Here is a 24,416-nt window from a genome sequence, read left to right as displayed (position 1 = left end):
TTCTCTTGTCATCAGGTGTGGAGAACTGGAACGCATTTTCAGAGGAGCATAGAAGGACCCACAAAACTTCATATCTAATCTCCTGTTGCATTCAGTGCAATTCTCTCTTCAAAGACTGTGAAGGCCACAGAGATGTGGACAGAGGGAAAACTAAACGGTTTCTACTCCGAAAATGATCTTGCAGGACTTTGCAGCATTGACTGTTTTTATGTGGCTGGAGGCACTTTCTGAGTTCAGATTGTCTATTTCACGTAATGCTACAGAAGTATCCCAGAACGGACAATATTAGTGCTAGAATATATTAAACTGGGTTTACATATAAACCCTCATTGTGTTGCCTTTCAATTTAGCATTTCTCACAATTATCTTTGGACTTTGTAGCCTAAATAAGGCCATAATGCTGTCTTTAAAGGTTTTCAAGTTATCATTATAAAAATACTCCCAGAACACGACTGTTGCACTTTATTGGTATTATTTTCAATTAAAAAAATTTATTCATGTTTTATTAAAACCACATAAAAATGCTGACGAATAATGATGCTGTTTTGCCTTGGCTCAAACAAGTGATGCTTCAGGAATGACCCAAATAACATACTGCAAGATGTTTTTGATTGTTACATATTGGTTTGTCTTTGTGTTCTTAAAGTAGTCGGTGGGCCTTGTTTTTGTACAGTTTTGCCTTTTAATCCCATATATTAGATGTGGTAAAACTCTTTCATTGGCAGTGCTTATATTTTCAGCACATCAATGTGACAACATGTTTAAATATGTAAACCTGACACAATATTATTATTTATACTTTTTTTATGCATGTAAGTTTCTGTGCGCTTTTGTGATTTTGGGAGCGTGTGAACGGGACTTTTATTTTGGTATGCTGATGTGACGTCACAAGGCTGCGTCGCGCTGCTGCAGTGTTGTGATTCGGCTGAAGAGAGGTGTGTTAAATCATTTAAAGTATTCAGTCTATGCAAACCTTTCCGATTATTATATAGCTTCTACAAGAACAGTAAAACGAAAGAGTTTTTAATGTATCCTTGTACTTTATCTAACACGTTATTTATGAGTAAAACGAGTAACAGTGAAATATGCGTCTCATTTAGCTCTCCCTATATCGTGAATCAGTTAATTATCAGTGAGTCATTAGCACGTGTGCAATAGTTTACAATTAATTATTAATTCTGCCTACTTATTCAATTACGTGTTTATTTAGGCCTACTCCCTGTCATATTTCGACTACCCTCCACGTGCACGCGCACGACGTCATTTGCTGACATTGCTGCACAAAATGATTTGAATATGTTGTGTTGCCCATTTATTTTCATTTGATTGATTAAATGTAGTTTTTGCAGCAATAATGTAGTTATAACATTGTTAAATGTTTTGAGAACATACTGAATTGTTTTGTATTTTTGAAACTCAATTTAAAAGATGAATAAAATAAATAAATAAAGTTCAGCACTGTTTGCTTTTTAAAGCTTTTTGTAACCAAATATTTTCCTCCCAAATCAAATCACGACAACAGCAAACATTCAAGTCATCTAATTTTTTAATAAACCAACAGGGTATGCGTCATATGGGTCTTGTACTCTATTATTTGACTGTAAATATCAGGAACCGTAGTCCTTTGTGCAATATAAGTAAAATAAAACTTATTGAGTAATGGGTCAGTATTTGCCCGCAGCGATGTCATTAAATGACGTAATGCTCGTGCGCGCAGAGGGCAGTCGAAATTCGGCACAACGCCGCTGAATAAATCTCATACCACAGTCAGTTATTCACTACAGGAGTAAAAACTGAGCGATCTTTTGACTTCTTCACTGTATTAATAGCGCATTAATTCTCTCAGACAAAACGAGTCTTGGATCTAACTCAACATAAGCTGATAATGGTTTGTCTTAGTGATAGTGAAAAAATGTGAAGAATCAAGGTTTATTTTTTATTTTCATCAGTGTTCATCGATTATTATCGTGCTGTTCGGGGCCTATTAAAGACTATTATTATATGGTTAATAATATTATTAATAATTAGTGCCCACCCATTGTTTCAGCGGTTCTGGTTCTGGAAGTATTTTTTCCATTCATTTCTCCCATGGGGATTTTGAAAAAAGTCTTTGTTAAAGAGTTATATGAACCAAATTATTGTGTCAATGTTAATTATTTTTATAACTGAAGTGTTAAACTTATCAAGGGCATCAGCTATGGCTTCAAATTCTCTTAAAATTATATTAAAGGGGTGGTTGATTATGATTTCACTTTTCTAACTTTAGTTATTAGTGTGTAATGTTGCTGTTTGAGCACAACATCTGCAAAGTTACAATGCTCAAAGTTCAAAGCAAAGGGAGATATTTTATTTTAAAGAAATCACTTTTTAAGGACTATACCAAACGTCTGGTAGGGACTACACCAGGGGTTCTCAACCACCAATGAATGCTTAAAAACATTCAGACCCTTGGTTAGGATTAGGGGTGCGGAGTGCGTGCGTTAGAGCCCTGCACTGGCCCGTGGTGTTCAAGCCCTACCTGGCCCCAGCCCGACAACGGGTGCAATTTTTCAGCCCGACCCGACCCGAGACCAACATCAATATCACTTTAAGCTCTCTTTGATGTGCGCTGTCTCTGCTACATGAAAACACACGCACGTCACACGCTACTAAAAGGTAGGCTAAACCTTTATTGTAGGCCTGAAACATCATGCCCAATCAAGCCCACAAATATTGAACAGGCTGTCCATTAGAGAGAAGCATAAGCATGCAGTAGAGAATATAGCGCTACGGGATCCAACCGCAAAAATAAGTAAATAAACGGCCTACCTTTCTTTGCTTTATTGAAGAACAATGTTCAGAAATGAAGAACTCTTCGCCAACTGGCTAATGTTAAAGAATATTAATGAAAAAAAGAAAAAAAATCCAACTTCTCCCTGATCCTCTGCATGGTCAGCTGTCACCTGTAAATGCACGTGAGTGACGTGTGCGTATATGAGTATTGCGTTTGTTTCTTAGGCGATGTATAATATTTATAATATAATAAATATAACAATATTTCATACACACTATGTGATGTGTGCTCTGCACGTATATTATGGGCACAATGAAAGGAGAGAAGCTAAATAAGCCTGAGTCCGACCCGAGCCCGATCTGTAAAAAAAAAAAAAAAAAAAGTCCCGAGCCCGGCCCGACAGTCTTGCATTCCTCTAGCGTGCGTATTACACGCCATATAGTGCATATCATATGCACGCAAAAACTATTTTTGCCGTATAAATGGCACGAGAAATAACATTCGTGGTATAGATACGAAATGTTCAACAAAGTTCATTCACCCCAATTTACATAGCCTACTGTAAGTGTAATTTATCAAATACAGTTAGCGATATGAACATGACAGTTTAAAACAATATTATGTTGGCTTCCCAACACAGCCCAGTTTTGTTCAAATGTCTCTGCAGCTTTGATGGTTTTAGCACCTCATTCAACAACATTTCTCCACATGCGCCTTCGGCTTAAGGGGGTTGACACCGGACGAGAAGCGCAGCGGCACGTCTTTAAAATTCAAACACATTATTTTCACTGAGTGTACACACACCGACGGCGTCTGTCCGCAGCGCCAGCTATGGCTCAAGACGCTGTTCAAAATCCTGTCGTGCTACAGAGCACCATTTACATAGTTTTATTAAATTTAGTACATTATAGCTGTCTCAAAGCGTCATTAATGTAGCCTATATACTGACTTCACCCTGTGCTGCAATATACATTTAGTTTTACATTCATTTACAGAAATCAGCTGCGTGGATGAAAATAGGGCTGAACGATTAATTGCATTTGCGATAATATCGCGATATGATGAAATACGATTTTTAACCATAAAGCTGTGATTACAGTCTGGTCACGTGACACACAAGAGTAAACCAGTGTGCACTGCAGATGAAGCATCAACTTGGCACGCGACACATAGACCTGGCTACAGGAAATAACAGTTTATGTTTAATTTATGTGATTTTGTGTTATAGATTCTCTCCAACGATTCCGATTAAGATAATTTCAGATTTATGTCTGAGCTTAGTTTTAAACACAGATACGTGATGACGCGTGTGCTTTATAAACAACCGTATTCTGCTTGCTTCTAATTCCTCTGTCTCACACACACACACACACACACGACACCACTCAAACCTTACGAGAAATAATCTTTAATAAAGTTCAGAAAAGTTGAAGCGAATTACAAGAACATTCGCGGGCTTCATTGCAGAAGATATGAGAGACGCGCGGTCTGCGTGATGTTATTTTTGTAGTGCGCGGTCTCGCCCGCCGGTATTTTACTTACAAATGTTCTACGAAGGCATCATATGTCTTGGAATGCAGTTGGCTTATATATTAAAAATATTGAAAATTACCGACAGAAGCTGCTTTCAATTTCAAATACTTGAAATACGTGCGCTTTGGGAAGAGCGTTTGAGCATGCGGCTGTGAGCGACTCATCTACGTGGTTAAATGTACTTGCATCTCAAAATGCTTTTATGACGCGAAATTAATGTGACACAGTCAGTTATATCTTAAGATATTAAACAGACAGGACAAACCACATCTTATAATTTCAAAAGAGATGAACACGTTCAGACAGCCTACTCTTAAATACTGAAAGCACTCTTTGTTTATGGGTTGTAATATTTTTTTCCCCTCTTTGTTATTTGTTTTGAAGCTATATTTGTTAAAATTATTAACATGTAATTGTATTAATTTAGTTTTTTAATGTGTAATTATTATAAGTAGGCCTACTTATAATTATGTAATTCAATATTTTAAGTTTCATTAATAAGATCAATTAAAGAAAAAAATTTGATCAGCTCATGAGGTGCCTAAAGATTCCCTTCCCTATTTACAATGATTTATTGCTTGTTTTTGTTGAATAATAGAAAAGATAAAGAGCTTAAAAAATAATCTCATCGCAATCGCAAGTTTGGTTAAAAAAAAATCGCAATTAGATTATTTTCCAAAATCGTCCAGCCCTAGATGAAAATGATCGGCTTTTCAGGTGAGATTCTCAATAAATTAAGTTAATGTACGTCCTGAGGTAAAGTGTTCAGACTGCAGACTCAGCAACGATTGTATTTAATTGTAATTGTAAATTTAATTGCAATCATAACATAGTACAGACATTATCTTAATTTTGTAATGTCCTTAAACATAACAATATTGCTGGCCATAAACTGAGAAAGTGCGCGTCCAGTGTTCGATACCTCAAGTTGTAGACGCGGCGCTGCTCTTCTCGTCCGTGTGCGATCCTCTCAGTACCTGCCCTTGTAAAACCAAATTTAATGTATTCAGAGTCGTATTTTCTCACCACACACTTTGAAGCTTTTCCTTGCACAGGTCTGTCTCCCACATCTGCTTTTCTTTTCAGAAAAGGATCCATATTACAGTAACGTAATGTTTCTGCATCTGATCGAACAAACGTTACTCAATCTGACCTGATTGGTGTTGCGATATAAATTAGCTTTTAGATAATGCAACTTGACTTGACTTGACTTGAGTGTTTTTTATCATATAAATTCATATGAACAATTAGATAATTAGAAAATAAGATTTGTAAATTAAAAAATAAATAAAAATTAATTTGGGGGTAGTCTACCACTGCCTACATGGCCCACCAGATGGCCACCGGTTGAGAATCACTGGACTACACGACATTCCTCCCGGGTTTGTGACATCACAAACCCTAAAATTTACATAAAATTTTAAAAATTCCATAAAATTTACATAAAAATCCCAGTGGGGCGCCCGGGAACAGAATTTATAGATTATCATGACAGAATATGCTAATCAATGATTAGAAGACAACTACACATAAGCTACAATAATTTATCAACTAACCATTTAGAAATGTCCTGTTGCATTATACATGTTGTCACTTCTTCTTGAGTCTCTCCACCACTGACAAATATCAGTATCGGAATCAGCCAATAGTTGTGTTAAGATTGGCCCCAGACAAAAAAATTAAATCTGCAAATATGAAATATCAAAGAAATCATAACTAATGATGAAATGTATAATTTTTGTTTTTCTCTTAATTTGTTGTGCTAATTTTGAGTGGAGGGAATTAAGATCATCAACTATCACTCTGAATGACTCCCTTTCTAAGGGGATGATTGAGACGCACCCAAAGATATAGTTTGGATGTGTTTTTCTTTCTGTTAATTATTCTCCTTAAACAGGACAGACACAGAAAAACTCCAGGTGAAACGACTGAGATCCATGTGACACTATTATAAAGATGGCGTTTATTAAAGAGGAGAGTGAAGACGTGAAGATTGAAGAAGTATTCAGTTTGAAACATGAAGATACTGAGGAACAATCAAAGATGGCATTTATTAAAGGGGAGATTGAAGACATAAGGATTGAAGGAACATTCAGTGTGAAACACGAAGATGCTGAGGAACAAAAAAAGGTGTTGTTTATTAAAGAGGAGAGTAAAGACGTGAAGATTGAAGAAACATTGACAGTGAAACATGAAGAAACTGAGGAACAAACAGGTTGGTTTCATTCTCAAAGCTGAACTCATTAATTTGATCCTTATTAGAATGTCCAGCTCTACAGAATATTATTGAAATTTTTGAAGAGTGCAGTGCTCCAGACTGAGACCAAATGGTTGCATTTTGCTAATGTTTTTTGAAGAGAAACATTGTGCCATGAGCGACCAAGTTATAAAAGGCTCAGAGGTCTTGTGGAAAATAACTTGTTGACTGCAAATAAATGAAAATGTATTATTATTTAGATTTATATTAAATGCAAATTTAGACTGCTTTTTGACTCACTTAAATTGGACTTAAGACATTTTAATTATAATTTAATTACTATCTACTTTTATTGTCTCTGAAATATGGTTGCCGTACTGCCGAATGCACTCATTTACATGTATAAATCATGCTCACACGTCCCCCATCGCAAGTTCACAAGAATGAAAGTGCACAGAAAGTGTGCTATTTGGGACATGACCGTAGTTGCCCACACAAGTGCCAGTCTTCAACACAATGAAAACTCAAAAAATAGAAACTCTCTAAGGGGCTGTTTACATGACAACGTTTTCAACTAAAGACTGAATTTTTGTATGCGTTTTGGCTCTTCATTTACACCACAATGGCATTTTGGGGGCCTGAAAACACAAACTTTTGAAAACTGGATTCAGAGTCATTATTTTTTAAGAATGCCCTTTTCTCAAAGAAAAATTTAACTCCAAGTCCTCCAGAGTCACGGCCAAAGCCGCTTCGAAAGACTGTTCGCCAGCAGCCGCCATTCTTTGTTTTCAAGTAGCAGGGAACCGTCGCAACTCTGTCGTCATTATGTTAAGCCCGCCCCGCCTACTCTATACACGACGTGATTGGTCTGACCCAATTTAGGTTTTTACAGCTCCGAAAGTCAACGGAGAGTTGCTAGACTACCCTGGCTGCAAAATAAATTTTGCTGCCACTAGGGTGCGTCTAGATTTCTAGGCTACTAAAATAACACTTAATTTCAACATTTACTCATCAAATACAGAAACTTGAAAAGCGCGCTGGCAACTAGAACTACAAATCCACTGACAGTGCGATGCCATGAGTGTTCATGTATCTCGCATGTTGATTTGAAACCGACAAGCTAGTTAACGCTTTTTTTTGTCTTCTGCTAGTTTTCTACACAGGGTGACCAGTGGCTGCGAAATTGTGAATGACAAATCATGTTCCGCAATAAATGTGCACAAACGTATTTTTAAGTCGCAGACACGGTCAGTCATAGACAACGGTGTGTCAGCTGTAACAGTTTCTCGCGGCAACGTCGTGATAAGTTTGAGTGCACAACCAGCGGCTCTATGCCCGGGGTCTAACTCATGACGAGCAAGCACTTTCTTACCGCTGCTGGCATATAGCTTCCTCGAGCAAACGTGCAGCAACAAGCACCAGGCTCTCTCAGTTTCTGGCACCAACTGCCAAAAGGCTTGCCGTCTACTTTCTTCTATCCATGCTCAGCGCCATTTATTTTTGAGTCCTTTATCTATAGGTAGGACATCATCCCCAGTCTTCATGAACTTGCGCTCCATGCTTTCCCCGACAATGCTAACGTGATGTATGGATCTCAATCACACTGTGTTGCCAGGACCCTCCCTGCACTGCTTCTGATAGGCTTATAAAGTTAGTTAGAGCTGCGTTCATCTCATATGATTGGTAGGTGAAATCAATTGACTCAAAAATATTAAACCGCATCCAAGTTCCCAAACTTTTTATTTTATTTTCCCTAACGGCTGCACGCCGGAGATTCGGCACGGTGCCGGAATACTTTAAGCCCTGCAAATGTTTACATCCTATAGCTGTTAAAGCATCATGTTGCCTTCTTGAGATTCAAGTAATGCTTAAAGCTTTTTGAGTCAGAATATTTGGCTATTGGTTGTAGGAAACGGGTAAGACCACAGGCGTTGAGCAGGTTGCTCTGTAGCTTCCCCTTTTGACTAAAGTGCAGAAGTCAGTTTTACCTATTGCAGGGATGGGTAACTTTGGTTCTGGAGGGTCACTGTCCTGCAGAGTTTAGTTCTGTCCTTAATCAAACACTCCTGCCTGTAAATTTCAAGCAACACAATTTGTTCAGCCATTTTGTAAGTGCCTCCGCCTGTAGGTAGGTTCTTTATATAGACTTGTCTTGATTGCTAATCCACATCTGGTGATGATTATTAGGTTAAATGTTTAGGATACGATTCCATAGGTTGTTATATTTCAGCACTTCACAAATGGACTGCGATTCTTAAGTAGCACGTAGAACGCGTTCTTGCATTTTTGAACGCGCTTGGTAAGAGCTAAGACACATCATTATCTGGAAACCAGGCCCAGGGGTGTCCAAACTTGGTCTTGGAGCTGCCTATATCCTGAAGACATTGATGAGCTTGTTCAGGTGTGTTTGAGCGGCTCTCTAGGACTTATCTTGCCTACCCTGGGTTAGATTGTTCAGTTGTGTTTGATTAGGGATCAATCTAGACTAGGGTTGTCCAAACTCTGCAGAGTTTAGCTCCATCTAGCCTCAACACACCTCTCTGGAAGTTTCTAGAATGCCTAGTAAAACCATGATTAGCTGGTTCAGGTGTGTTTAATTGGGGTTGGAACTGAACTTTGCTAGGCAGTGGCCATCCAGGAGCAGGATTGGACACACCTGATCTAGACTCTGCTGGGCAGTGGCCCTCTAGGCCCTGAAGTCACCAAACTTGGTACGCGTATTGTTCTCAAGCCGGAAAACTTTCAAAATCACGTGGATGTGGCTATTGTGGTACAGGGTCACATCACCATGAGTTGGCCTCCTTAATTTACCCACTTAAATGCATTTGCCCACCGTGTGACGATGATGCCGTAGTGCTTGAGCCTGCTATCACTGTATTATATAATATATTGATGGCATTAATGTCTGTTGCTTTAAACTGGAGTTAACATGTCTTTGTTCTTTTTTTGCCTTAGATCTGATGATGCTAAAAGAGGAGATTCAAGATCTGAATGATATAGTAGAGCAAGATCAGTTTGAGAAACATATCACAACTGGAGAAAATTCATTAAGTTGCTCACAGACTGAAAATACTTCACCAAAAAGAGCTCAAAATACAGAAAATAGACGTTGTTTCACCTGCCAACAGTGTGGAAGGAGTTTCACTCAAAAAGGAAATCTTAAAACTCACATGAGAATTCACACTGGAGAGAAGCCATACACATGTCAACAGTGTGGAAAGAGTTTCACACATAAGGGAACCCTTTATACCCACATTAAAGTTCACACTGGAGAGAGCCCTTACACCTGCAAACTGTGTGGAAAAACCTTGAATCGAAAAGGAAACCTTAAGACTCACATGAGAGTTCACACTGGAGAGAAACCTTTCACATGTGATAAGTGTGGAAAATGTTTCACACGTAAAGAGAGCCTTAATCACCACGTGAGGGTTCATGTAAAAGAGAGCTGTTGTGTATGCCGTCAGTGTGGAAGGAGTTTCACAGACAAGAAACAGCTGAAGCGGCATTTAATAACTCACACCGGAGAGAAGTCTTACATGTGCCATTACTGTGGAAAGAGTTGCGCAAACAACACAAACCTTAAAGTCCATGTGAGAGTTCATACTGGAGAGAAGCCTTACAGCTGCCAACAGTGTGGAAAGAGTTTCACTGGAAAAGAAAGTCTTAAGATTCACATGAGAGTTCACACTGGAGAGAAGCCTTACCCCTGCAAACTGTGTGGAAAGAGATTTGCACAACAGGGAACCCGTTATAGCCACATGAAAACTCACACTGGAGGGATTCACATATCTTTAGTGTGAGAAGAGATTCACATATCAAATAGATCTGAAACGTCATTTGCAAACTCATTCTGGCAAGAAGTGTTCTAAATGTAGTAAGATATTGAGGAAAAGGAGCAATTTCAAAAATCATATGTGCATTCACTCTGGAGGAAGTAGGGAACCCGTGGGTCCTTAAAGCTTTTAAACGCAGTAAAGGGTTAGTTCACCAAAAAATGAAAATTTACAAACAGTAAGACTTTTTATCTTAGGAACACAAACAAAGATCATTTTAATGAAATTTGAGAGGTTTCTGTCCCTCCATAGACCGCTACACAACTACCATTTTGACGCCTCAAAAAAAAAGTTCATAAAGAGATTGTAAAACGAATCCATATAAATTGAGTGGATTAGTCCAAATTTTCTGAAGAGGCACGATCACTTTATATGATGAACAGATTGAATTTAGGCTTTTATTCACATATAAACATTCATCAATGGACAAAAATGGAAGCGCAAGCATATTTGCTTGACATACAAGAACCAATGAGGTTCATTCTCGTGGCACATTTGACCTTTCGCAAAAAACAATGAGGTTTGTTCTCGCACATCAAGCAGGTTCGGTTGAGGTTCTGTTTATGTTTATACGTATGTGAATAAATGCCTGGATTAAATCTGTTCATCACATAGTGATCGTGTCTCTTCAGAAAAATGTGATTAAACCGCTCAATTCATATGGCTTAGTTTTACAATCTCTTTATGAACTTTTTGCAGTGTCAAAGTGGTAGGTTGGGTAGCTGTCAATGGAGGGACAGAAAGCTCTCAGATTTCATCAAAATCATCTTTATTTGTTTTTTGAAAATTAACGATGAGAGGAAAGTCTTAACTGTTTGCAAATATTTTTTTTTTTTAAATGGAGCGTAAACAAAGACGCTTGAAAAGGCAAACATGATTTTGATTGGCTGGAGATTGTGATGGTAACTGATTTGCATAACAGAGCTACTAGAGTGATTTGTGATTATTACTCTGAAAATATACTTTTATTATTGGCTGATGACATGTCCTGAAACAGATACCTCACTATTAACTTATAGGGATTTTGAAATGATGGGACTGAATAACACATTTGTCTTGGAGTGACAAGGAGATTAATACACATGTCTGGGAAAGGGAAAAGGGAAATAGATTAGAACAAGGTTGTAGGGCTGTGCCGGTAAACTTCACAACCGCACCACCACGGTTGTAAAGCGCCATCGCGGTGGCTGAGTAGCGGCAAAAGTTTACAAAATAAATAATAGGTTAGCAATTAAATGTTACATTGCAGCCATGGAAAAGTTTGGATTCATGACGAATGAGAGAGTTGTGCGGCCATAAATTTAAGCTGTCGCCTTTGAATTCTGGTTTGCAATCTGGTCACCCGATTATCAGCGAATTTAGCAATATTCCATTAGTTATTCCATATAGAAAGCTTGAATTGTCTACTTTGAAAACAATTCAAAACAAAAATAAACCGACCATGCTTATGTAATCCGTATGAAGTGTGCAGTTCTCTCTATAGGCACGTTCACTGCGAAGGTAACAAGTCAGCATCGTCAACTTCATCTTTGCAGCCGACACTGACACAGAAAACACTATTTTTTTAATAAACAATTAAAATGTCTCACTGATATATTTGACACATTCATAATCATTACTTTTGCCGGTTCTTTGTGACAGCTGTTATGTGTGTTACTGGCAGCGTCACCCTCCGGTTACATGAACGCATCTCCACCGCATCAGCACCAGAACATGGAGATTTTATTTTAGAGAATAATCACACAACCTATTCGATATTCTATAATTAAATAAACTAATCGAATATTCAGAAATCGTGACTCATCCCTGCATGGAATCTCTTGTTTCTTTTCCCAAATCTTCACTCACGTCTCACCCATTTCCGAAGGGGATTATAAATGTTTCTTCCTTGGTTCGGTTTTAATTAGGCCTATTATATTCGTATTCTTTACAGTGGTAAAGTAGAAAAACGCTGTAGGACAAATAGCCTACATTTTTACTTGTACGTCAAATTCTTTTTAACACAGTTTGTGCTTGTTATTAGATATGGTAAGGCGTGTCAAGTTAATTTGTAAAGAGCGTTTCACACGCGCGGGTGATTTTAGTTTGGCTTTCTCTGGCAGCGCAATATCAAACATAGCCAAAATGTCTTGCCCTTGTGGAAGATAAAATTTGCTCTTCAGACCATTTATAAAAAGTAGAAAACATGAAGATATCAGAAAAGATATCGATGGTCTCTTTCCTGCTCGTGTCCCACATCCCTCTCGAAGCGCAGAGCGGTGGCTATATCACGCGTCTTTGTGTGGAAATATTAAACAAAAGTTTTTCGTTTTTTTAAATAGATTCAACTTTATTATATTATTTAAGTTACCAGTATTTACTGATATTTATTTCAATGCTTTACAGGCTTTAGTGTGTTGTTTCTTTGACGGAATTGCTCAAATAAACACTTTTTTTCTCAAATAAATATATATTTTTTAATTTCAAAACAACCACCGCACCACCGCCGGTAAAAAACTGCCACCGTCACAGCCCTACAAGGTTGTCATCACAACGTATAATAGGGATTTCTGATAGAGATGGAGTTTTTCTCCATTCTTTCATGCCTCGTTCTTTAACAGAAGTGGACAGGTTGAAGGCTACAGAGTTCCAGCAGTTCATGTCCACCAGGTTATTAATCGCACAGAGAAGCACAAAGCACTCAGCCCTCTTGATAATATGAAGCGATTGATTAGAAAACCAGATTGCCTTTAGAGCAGGTTGTTAAAAGAGCGAAAGAAAGTGCATTTGTTAACTGTATTCAGATTGGCATAGACATTGTAGATGTTAAGGATATAACCAAACAGAATGAAAGAATTCATATAGCGTCTCAGAAGTTCAGAAAAATAGAGTCGTTTCATACGTGTGACTCTGCAACTCCTCCATTGTAGATACAGTATTTGTTCAGCAGGGTGAGCACAGATGGTGGGTGTAGTGTCAGGCTTTTGGAAGTGTTTGTAAATGTGAACAAACATACAATATTGAAAAAACTGTTTAGTACTATAAGTTAACCATAACTTCTTGTTGTGAACATTGCGAGGCTGGGGAGTGTAGAGATAGTTTAATCCAGGTAAGGACCTACTCTGCATGTCGGAAACCCTAGAGAAAGCGGAGAAATTGCACACAAAAAAAATCCCTTAGATCTCCATACATCTGAGGTAACTTCTGAAGATGAGGGCCATGATGAAATAATCAAAAGCAGTGTTCTTCAACCCTGCTACTGAAAGACCCCCAACACTGCACGTTTTCTTTGTCTCCCTCAGGGTATCTGCACAATTTTTAAAGTCAAATTTAAGGCTTTTTAAGACCTGAAGAAATCAAAATTAATACCGTACATTAGGGGTGCGCAATATTGACAAAAATATGTCTAGATATTTTCAAAGTTTTGTTGATAATAATTAGATGATATTTTACTGATTGTGTTTTTGTACTGGTACCCTGGATGGTTTAGGCCTGTTGTTGACAGCAGACCCACAAAGATATTCATATTTTTCATATTCTATGCAGTGGTCAGTTCACAGCAGTGACCGAAATTAACATTTTTATTAAGGGGCAATATTTGCCACCTTAAATTGATTTCCAGGGGCATTTTCACCTATATATGGACATTGTTTCTAAACGTATTTAGAGGTATGCATCACCTTTTATGTCAAATTCTAACATTCAAATTAAATTATATTAGAATAACACAGTACCAATGTCAAAATAAATCATTAAATTAAAATCCATCCTTGCAGTGTAGAGGTGACACAGAAGCGGCATCAAAACTGGCATTAGCCTACTATATTTACATTTCATTTACAATTGCATAAATAAAGCTATTCAATATTTAAATAGGAAATGATTTATAATTTTAACGTTTTAATTAAAGGGTACTTTAAATATGAAACTAAAACCACCAGTAGGTGGCGACAAGTCACTGTCTTAATAAGCGAGTTGTTGGAGTCATTTATTCAACCGATTTGTTCAAAACGCGGATTTCAGTAAAAAAAAAAAAAAACATCGCTGTCTGTTGGACCACGGCTTCATTATGAAATTCTCGTCGGCGATATAAAGTTAAAATTGACAATATTGTGTCCAAAAAGTAACTCACAATGTTAACTTTATTGTTAATTTAACTGTTGTATAAAATAAACATTTGCAATTGTGCAAAGGAAAACGGCACTCTTGCTCATGTGATATTCTAATATAACAACATAATATGATATAAATATAAGACAAAAACTCATTTGGGGACATCTATAACTGCACTGACACATCACGCAGTGACAGCAAGCATGAGAGAAAAACGCGATGTCAGCTCGCACTCGCAGTGCCTCGTACATAGTTAAAACAATGATTACAATATCATCATAGTTCATAGACAATACTGCACACTCCTAAGCACATAAAGAATGAACTTACAACTGAACTGACATTTACTCGTTTTCTTCTCTCCTCTCGCGTGCAGGAGACAGACGTAGGCTAATAAGCTGCCATAAGTGAAGCAAATTGTCACGTGAACAAGCAAATCCACAAAGATAGAATTAAAAAAATAATACGTAGGGCTACGCTAATTAGATAGACTTATCTAAATGCTTTCGAAATTAAGTCAAAGTGTCATCTAAAATGTAAGACCTTTCATAAGTAAAAATAAGACATTTTTTGAAAATTAATTTAAGACTTTTTATGGCCTTAAATTTAAAAAATCGAATTTAAGACTTTTTAAGGATCCGCCGGGACCCTGTCCCTAATGAAACACACCTGATTCAATTCATCAGCTCATTATCACATGGGTTAATGAGCTTATGAGTTGAATCAGGTGTGTTTGCTTAGGGAGACAAAGAAAACATGCAGTGTTGGGGGTCCTTCAGGAGCAGAGTTGAAGAACACTGATCAAAAGGAAGGAAAAGTTGATAAATTCCATAACTTTATCAGTGTTGTCCTATTGAAAAGTAATATGAATTTTTCACTTCACAGGCGCAATGCACGTTTCCTGAGTTGTATGGAGAATGATTCCGATAGAGATGATGCGCCAGGAAGAGAATCACGGATCACACATTCTCCAGGTAATCACGCCGTCTAATTTTTGTATCCTTTCCTTTTTATAATTTTTTTTTTTTTCAATTTTGAATGCAATTTTTTGGGAGATTTTTTTTATTTTTTATATATATATATATATATATATATATATATATATATATATATATATATATATATATATATATATATATATATATATATATATATATATATATATATATACTACCTTTAAACTACTAGTTTTTATCAATAAATATTCTTTCAACCTAAATTCAAAATTTACGACGGACGAAAGTTTCGGAGGCAGTGTGCAAGCGTGATTGACATAACGTGAGGCCGTATTTAGTTTTTAACATGCGAAAATTTCGGATGCAAATTTTGGACTCGGTGTGCAATGGCCTATAAGACTATAAGACTATGACATACACAATCCAGTGGGCCAACCTCTGCTTGGAGACAGCCTTTCCTTTCTGCTGGCCTCCGTCAAGTCACCTTCATTTAAACAGCGCTTTTAACAATATAGATTGATTCAAAGCAGCTTTATGGTGATAATAGCAAATTAAAGTAACAGAGATAGTTTTGGCTTTACAGCAGCTCTAGAATAAAGTTATTGTCCAGCTAAAGCTAGTATTGGATTGATTCGTACTTATCGAGAAAAGGTCTGATAGGAGTTTATCAGACGGGCTGCAGTGTTAATTTTGCGTGAAAAAAATTAATATGTTGTATTTAAATAAGTCAAGCACTTTTCAAGTACCTCTTCGTTAATATGGCTGTTTTCATATTTCAAAAAGTCAAATTCATATATTTATATAACTTCAAAAAGTCAAACTCAAGTACTTCAAGTACTTTAAGCACCTTGTACAAACCCTGTTCAGTGCATAGGTGCGCCTTGTAGAGGGCGCTCTCGCTGAATGTGCTGATTTGCTGCTCAGGAAACATTTCTGATTATCAATGTTGAAAACAGTTGTGCAATCATTCCGCTAAGAAAAAGAACATATTCATATGCACCAACATTGTAATATTGTCCGAAACCAATAAGTTGATATTTTTCATGTTCGCCAAAACCTGATAAATGACAGCTGGACATAAGTTTAAAAAGGTGGTGTTTAACAGACTGATAACATTTCATCTACATAATAACAGTTTGAAATGTAATTTTAATTTATCAGGTGTATAACAAGTTAACATTATTAATTTCTATATACTGTATGTGTCATTTTAGTAAGTTTGAGCTCCATCTGAGTTTCCTGATCAGTGTATAACTGATTTATTGCAGGTGTTCAGAAGAAAACTACAAAAAAAACCAAGAAACCGCAAAAAGTGTGCTGGTCAAATGCTGAAGTTGCAGCTGTAATGAGACATTTCAAGGCACATATAACCCAAGGAAAACTGGCCACAACGACTGAATGCCGGCAGTGTAGGACCGCTGAAGATCCTGTTTTGGCAAGACGCAGTGTACAAAAAATAAGAGATTTTGTAAGAAATCGAGGAATTAGCTTGAAAAGGAAAGCCCAAAATAAGTGATGTTACATCATGTCTCGTTTGATGCCATTCTGTTAAGATTATTACTTGGTTGTTGTTTTTGTTATTTTCATTCTATAGCAAAGAACGTTTTTAAAGAACAGTTAAACTTCTAGATTAGTTGAACTGCGGCCTTAAGGAATTGTTTGTCAAAAAAAAAAAAAAAAAATTATCTTCTTTTCCAGACCCTCATGTTGTTCCAAACCCGAATGACTTTCTATCTTCAGTGGAAAGTCTAAAAGTAGAACCTAAACATCTCTTTTTGGGTTCCATTGAAGATAGAAAGTCATATGGGTTTGAAACAACATGATAGTGAGAAAATGCTGAACCACCCCTTATAAATCAGTTTCTCTGGATGTTGTAGTATTTATGGCATTTTCACTACAATTGGTTAAAACTGTAAAAACTATTTAAAGTTGTAATTAAAGTACTTCTAAAACACTTTGGTTCCTGTAAAGTTGTAAGTTATTTTCTGTATTGTATTGAGAATCCAGTACTCTTTAATCACCCAGGTCTTGGTAATGAACCATATTGTCACGTTTGTGTGTTGCGTGTGGTCATGTGCCTGTAAAACACATTGGTCCCTGTAAATAATCCAGAGAAATGTTCCCACAGTTTATCATCACTGCATGCTGTGTGCTTCACAATATTTGTGAAATTCAGGGTGAGGTGTATGAAGATCATGCAAGAGTTTGACTCACCACAGCCAGAGGAAGTAGTTGAGTAGTTGAGAAGTAGTTGAGAGCATTGACAGTGCAGGTCAGAGAGAGTGAGGGAAGCCCTTGCGTGGTATTTTATTTAAGGATTGGTTTCCCTATGTTAGTTATACTGTATATTCAATTGCTAACTGCCACTGACATAACACTTCAGAAATTAAACTACTGTGTTTATTAAATTGCTTTGAACTAATTCATTATTGGGCTCTTTATTATAAAATAAAAAGTACTAAAAATGACACATCAATTACAAAATTCAAAGAATCAGCATTTCTGAAAAATTATTTTGCTGAAATTTTCAGACACTCAAGATAATTTCATTTCTTTAAATGTTAAAATTTCACATCGAAAACCAGCTCTTGAACATTCCTAATCTCAACTAGTGGAACAAGAATGCATTCAAGCATCAAATAGCATTTATAAATAATACTTCTTTATAAATCGGATCTGCTCAAAAATCGGATTTGGAGTGACGGTCTGAACGTAGCCTTTGTCAAAGCCCAGTCTGGTTTGGAGGGAGGACTTCGGGCAGAGACTTCTCGTCTTGTAAAAAATGCAGGAGGGGCAAAAGGAGTTCCTGTAAGAGATGCAGAAACATTCAGAAGTAAATGTCATCAACCTGTCTAGTACGTCTAGGATATCTGATTATTGTTTAACTGCTTTGAACAGAGGCCTTTCTTTTACCCATTGTCAAGAATTTGATGTGCATGTTGACATGCATACTTTTTTTCAGAACTAAAGACTTAAAGAATTTTTAAAGGGTTGAAATAATGTAGATCTTGGTGTTGAGACGCCATCGAGGTGTGCCCAGGTGTGCCCATGTTGTGACAGAGTCAGTCAAAACCCCATTCAGAGATTAAGTCTACATTTATCCCTTCCAACAATAGAAATGCTTCTCTTAAAAGGTATTGAAGACTTGTGGAGCGTGAGGTTGCATTGTTGTTCAAGCAAAAAAAGACAGTTCAAACTTTCCCATAATTCTCATGAATTCCCACAAAGACAATTGGAAGCCCTTCGAAAAGACAAATCTGTGGTTATTCAAAGTGCTGATAAAGAAGTTGCTGTGGTGATATTGGATAGACATGCATATGAGTCAGAGATATAGAGACACATTTCTGTTACTACCTTTTATGAGAAGTTAGAATACAGTCCTGTAACTTCATTTAAGACATCAGTACATGAGTCTTTGGGACAATTGTTAGAGCGTGGTTGTATTACCAAAGCCGAGTTTGATTATATGTGTGTTGAGTATCCTATAACGCACAAAGATATTCCTCCTGGTAGGCCGATAGTGTCAGCCATTTGCTCCCTGACAGAGAATTTCTGCTTATATAGATTTTTGCTCTGACTTCTTTTATTAGGGATACATTGGATTTCATTGAGATCAATCTGTATAAAAATCACCTACAACTCCTTACTATCAGCAGAACACTACCTCAGTCAGCAATCCCATAAGGTCCCGAACACTGCTTGTTTAATTGATCTCATGAAACTTGTGCTTACACATAACTATTTAATGTTTGATTCTGATTGTTGTTGTTTTTTTTACAGATTTCTGGGGTTAGTATGGGCTCTAAAATGGCTCAGAGTTTTGCATCTTTATTTTGTGGGCTGTTTGAAGAACAGTTTGTATACATGCAAGCATCTAATCTGTTCATCAAATTTGTGTTGTGGAAACGTTCCATTGTTGACTTTTTTTTTTCATTTGGAGTGGCACACAATCCCAGCTCTTAGTTTCATAGCCTAGTTAATGCAAACACTGATGCATTGACATTTGCAATGGATGTCCTGCAAGATCAAATAAATGTTTTAAGATGTTTATGTCATTTGCATGGAAACTGGGCTTGAAACTAATTTATATCGTAAACCCACTGATTTTAACATGCTACTACATGGGTCATCGTATCACCCTGTTCCTCTGAAGCGTTCTCTACCTGTCTCCCAATTTAGCCGGATTCTCAGGGTAATCACGCGGTCTAATTCAAACATGTTTCCATAACCTTTTTTTTCCTCTTAGAAACAACCCATGATCAGATCCCAGTTTCCAAGGCAATTCAAACTAGGGCTGGGCGATATATAAAAAAAGTGATATCTCGATATTGTACATTTTTACGATATTCAATATATATCTCGATATGTTTGCATTTGCTTTTAAATAATAAAAAAACATGATTTTATTTTGCCCCCATTAAAAAAAACAAAAACTATTTAGATAGAAAAGCTATTGTTACAAAGTAAATACGAAATGTTTAGTACAAATTTAAGCAGTTAAAAAAAAAACTAGACCAAGTGATCAATTACTGCTATTTATTAGATAAACACATGTAAATGTAACTGAAGTAGTGCAAAACAAGTACAGAGAGTGCATTCTGCGATGATCTCCCTGGTTTGTTCATTTGGAAAGTAAATGGTTTGCAGACAAGCTGATTTCAGCTCCCAGCCATCAATAAAATGACTGGTAAGACTAATGCAGGATTCACAGGTTCGGCTCGTCCATAGATCGGAAGTGGTCGCGAATCTGTGCTCATCTGCTTTTCTGCAGTATGCATTATTAGTATGGTGTTTACTGAGTTTGATAATATCATTTATTTACTTTAATGTCAGTCTAATGCATTGACATGTTAGCGTTTCAGAGCGTAGAATTAGAATTTCCAATAGAATTCCCTTTTCATTGGCTAGTCGCCAACCAATAAAACAGCTCCTTTGAACACCCCCGCTTCATACACCGAAATCTTCACACAGACAAGTGGTTTTCTGAAGACATTGGTGCCCTTTCTATACGATGGAGAGCACCCTGCGACGTCATCACTGCATTCGCCATGATTGGCTGGTTGTTACACTCAGACACAGGGTCCCCATTGCATCAGCTGATGCGGCCTTTGAGTTCCCTCGAAAGGGAACCTGATTTTCTCAGCTTTTTGCTCAAAATGTTGCTTTTTTTTATGAAACTTACCCACATTCAAGTGTTGATAAAAAAATAATGCATTGTGTTTTTCCATAAGTTGCTTGTATTCCATTAATGTCTGCCTTGGCTTAAAAAGAAAGGTTGCTTGGTTATTAATTTATGGTATATGTGTGTGTTTTTTTAAGAGAGATATACAAATCTCTCTTATGTTTATATATGTATATGAATAAATATGTATATAAATTTGCATCATCCCTCATTCTTCAGATTAAACAAATTCAGTCTTCTCTGTTTGAAAAGGAGAGAACAAATCGAGTGATCTATGATCAGACTATTTTCAATCCATTGAATTCCATCAATATTCAATATTAATATAATTAATATAATATAAATTAATAAATAAATATATATATATATAAATATTCATATTCATGGCAAAACAGAAAATGCCTCAGGGATTATCCGACTTTTTGTGGTTTGCAATGTGTCTGTCACCATTCTGTTCAGTTTAGTTTCGACTGAGTTTGTTTTCACTTGTCATGTGTCTGATTTACGTCACTCATCAGTGTGCTTGATTACCGTCATTATTAGTTCATCCATGTCAGCTGTGTTAGTTTAATAATCTTGTTTGAGTTTGTGTATATATAGGTGCAACCCCGCGCTCTAACTAGGAGACTAAAGACCGCAGTCTCTAGCATCAGCCGCTAGAGCGCCTCTTGAGATTAGGGGAGTGAGGTTTACACGCACAGCTCTCACTGGCTGGCCTTCGTTACATAGGTTGCCTTATCCTGCACTCTTTGTCCGGTCTCGTTAACACTGTGGTGTGTGTGTGTGTGTGTGTCCTTTGTATGGATTGCTACCTGAATATTATAAGTAAAGTTACCCATTTGAATCTTCATCTTCTGTGTCTACGTCTTCCTATCTGCACACACTCGTTACAGTGTCGAGATATAGGGTATTTTTAATGTCAGGCTATCCCTAAAGAATGACACCCCAACATACGTCACATTTTACCTGACAGACCAGTTTATTTTAATTCACCAATTTTGCATGTTTGGTAGAGTTTTTACATGAATGCAGGAAGTCATTACAATACACAGGCAATACACATGCATTACAACCTTCAGAGTCACCACAATATGAAAGGCACCAACACTATTCCTAATGCTTGAATTTACAATTTTAGTAAACATTGATTGTGAAACATACTTTATTATTCTGAAAGACACATTGGATGCAGATGAATCACAAGAAGTTAAGAATAGTAACCTACACAAGTTTTTCATTGAAATAAAACTTTCAGGGTGTAAGAATCTGTAATGTACCAAAAAAAAAAGAAGTTGTGGTCCCTGGACAGTAATAACAAATAAGAACACAGTAAAGATTGTCAAATATAACATTGTATAAAAATGTATGCTTTCATATTGTTAAATTGATTAAAAATCAGAAGCAGAGCCAAATTACAGAGTGGACAAACAATAAGAATGACACATTCATACATTCACAAAATGTAACAAGCACTATACATTATAATTCACTTATACTTGATTTGTCATCTCTTGATCGCCTTTCTGTCTCTAATGATGTTTTTAGTTGTATGGAGAAAAAAACAGCTTTACTAACTTAAAAAAAAAAAAAAACATGTTCATGTTTCCCCGGCATGATGTTGGAATGCCAAACTAAATTGTTTATGTTCAATTGTTTATTTCAACAATCTTCAGTTCAATCCCAGAATCTGCCTTGAATTTCTTACATAGACTATCCAAGTCATCACAAGATTTTTGATAGTCTTGATATATCACAACAACTTGTCTAGAATGGGAGACATGAGTTGTGTATTTTTTCTTTCTTATCTTAATTTCCAGATATTTCAGGACCAAACTGAGGATGGACCTTGTGAGTGGGCAGCCATCTTGTAGCTCTCTGAAGTCATCTGAAGGTTGGCTGGCCTTAGGGAGAATTACCTTTAAAATGCTGTTTTTTTCTGTTGAATCAGCATCCCTATCAACTAAACCTTTCAGGGGGGTGACAGTTTCTTGAGAAAGTTTTTTAGACTTTTTGAGGTAGTTTTCTAAAAGGTTTGAGAGGCTTTCTGCTAAGAAGGACCATTTAATTTGACGTGGCTTTACAAAGGTCGCACAGCAACAGTCACTTGTGTTTTCTTGGCTCCTTTCTTCTGAGGAAGTCTCCAGTAGTACACTGAGGCGTTTGGCCAGAATCATCGTGAAAATCAAATAATTCACATTGAAATGTTTCCCATCATCTGATGCACTGAATTCTTTAGGTAACTGTTGGCATTTCATCCAATTATTAAAATGTATTTTTAAGAACTCTGTTGATGGACAACTATAGTTCTTGTATGATTGTACGCTTATACCATCAGGCCGTTGGTGCCCAGAGTCAGTTAAAGACTTGATCGCACTGAGTATTTCTGCCCCATTCACCTTTCCTTCTCTTCTGTCTGGTTCTCCCTTGAATCCATTGTCGTCTAACCATGAAGCAACATTTGGCACTTCATTGCTAGATTGTTCTTTAATTTTGAGATGAATATATACAGGTGAATGATCTGAAGGAATCACTTTCTCACTACTTGCTGAACTTGTATCCACACTACTTTCATGTTCATAGATATTGACATTGATTATTTGTTCCAAGTCCTCTTCACGAATAAGAAACATGTCTAATCTAGATGAACTTTCATTCTGAGAATAGGTGAATCTCTTGACTGTTGGGTTAAAGTGTGCCCAAGTATCGATAAGATTTAGTGAGGCAGAGAATTTTTTAAACATTTTACTTAGTGATGTATGTTGTAGGTTTTTTGCTTTGGATTTTCGATCAAAGCTAAGGTCCACAACTGTGTTGAAATCCCCTCCAACCACAAGCACGCCCTCAGCTGTTTCTCTCAAGTAATCTGTCAGAATGTTTAGGACATCTTTGTCATTTTTGTGTTGGTACACATTGACAAGCGTAAACAGCTCACCATGGAGACGACAGAAGAGCACGAGATACCCTCCAGTGTAATCCTCATCATGACATATGTACTCAAATGGTACACCATCTTTTATTAAGATTGCCACTCCTTTGCTACTGGAATCATAGATTGTGAAGAAGCATTGCCAGCCATCAATGTTTTCTAATTTCATGTCATTAGGTCCAATTTTTGTCTCTTGCAGAAAGACTATTTCTGCCCCTAGCTTTGACAGAACATCAATGTGTGTGCTTAGTTTTTTTTCCCCACAAATATTCCATGTGACAAAGCAAAGTGTTCGTTCTGTTGATGATTCCATTCCTATGTGGAGCAAGTGCACAAAAAAAAAATTAAAACAAAATAAAAACAACAATTTTAATAATTTTACTTCTTATTACTAGTGCTATTTAATATCTTCAAAAAATATTCACAGACCCTCAAATACCAGACTGATCAGCAGCCTCTTTTTATGGTCACTTTGTAAATTAAAAGGCAACCCAAAAACATAGCAATGCCCTCTGTGTCAGTAGGAGAAACACAAATAAGTGTCATCTAAAAGGTGTTGCCAGAATAACATGAATTCCAATGTCTTGCCTTTAGTTAAACTGGTTACAATGCTCATACATGTTGTTCCTCAAACATTTCTGAAGTAAGATTCCAGAATGCTAAATGTGCAAAACAATTAAATCAATTAAATTTGAATGACATCCTTTCTAAAAATTAGCAATATCTCAGAGGCATCTAAACAATTTACATTTTAATGAGTTGACTTTTGTTATCTAAATTATCCTCTTTTAATATGGCTTGCCAAATCTGCTATTTTAGATAATTAAGATCATTATAAATAAAATAAATAAAGATAATTGATAGACTCTTAAGTGAAAAAATTATAGACTATGTATGTAAACTATACATTTATGTTGTGTATGT

The 24,416-nt window shown here is 36.6% G+C and overlaps 1 protein-coding gene across 2 annotated transcripts; it reads left to right on the top strand.

Moving 5' to 3' along the window:
• Nucleotides 1–872: 872 nt before the first annotated feature.
• On the top strand, nt 873–17,338 carry LOC311081677 (uncharacterized protein). Of its 2 annotated transcripts, none has more exons than XM_084112292.1 (5): nt 873–935; nt 6,204–6,521; nt 9,459–10,299; nt 15,314–15,402; nt 16,653–17,338. In XM_084112292.1, exons 2-5 carry the CDS (start codon nt 6,263–6,265, stop codon nt 16,898–16,900), a joined length of 1,437 nt encoding a protein of 478 aa, XP_083968418.1. In that variant the 5' UTR covers nt 873–935; nt 6,204–6,262; the 3' UTR covers nt 16,901–17,338. The 2 variants fall into 2 exon arrangements, with proteins under 2 accessions (XP_083968418.1, XP_083968419.1); XM_084112293.1 differs by having other exon boundaries at nt 880–1,028; nt 6,209–6,521.
• The last annotated feature ends 7,078 nt before the right edge of the window (nt 17,339–24,416 follow it).

The sequence above is a fragment of the Abramis brama genome (genome assembly GCF_963993115.1).
Source record: "Abramis brama genome assembly, chromosome: 4".
NCBI lineage: Eukaryota > Metazoa > Chordata > Actinopteri > Cypriniformes > Leuciscidae > Abramis > Abramis brama.
The sequence above is the reverse complement of the archived record's forward strand: the minus strand, read 5'-3'. Positions and strand labels throughout refer to the sequence as shown.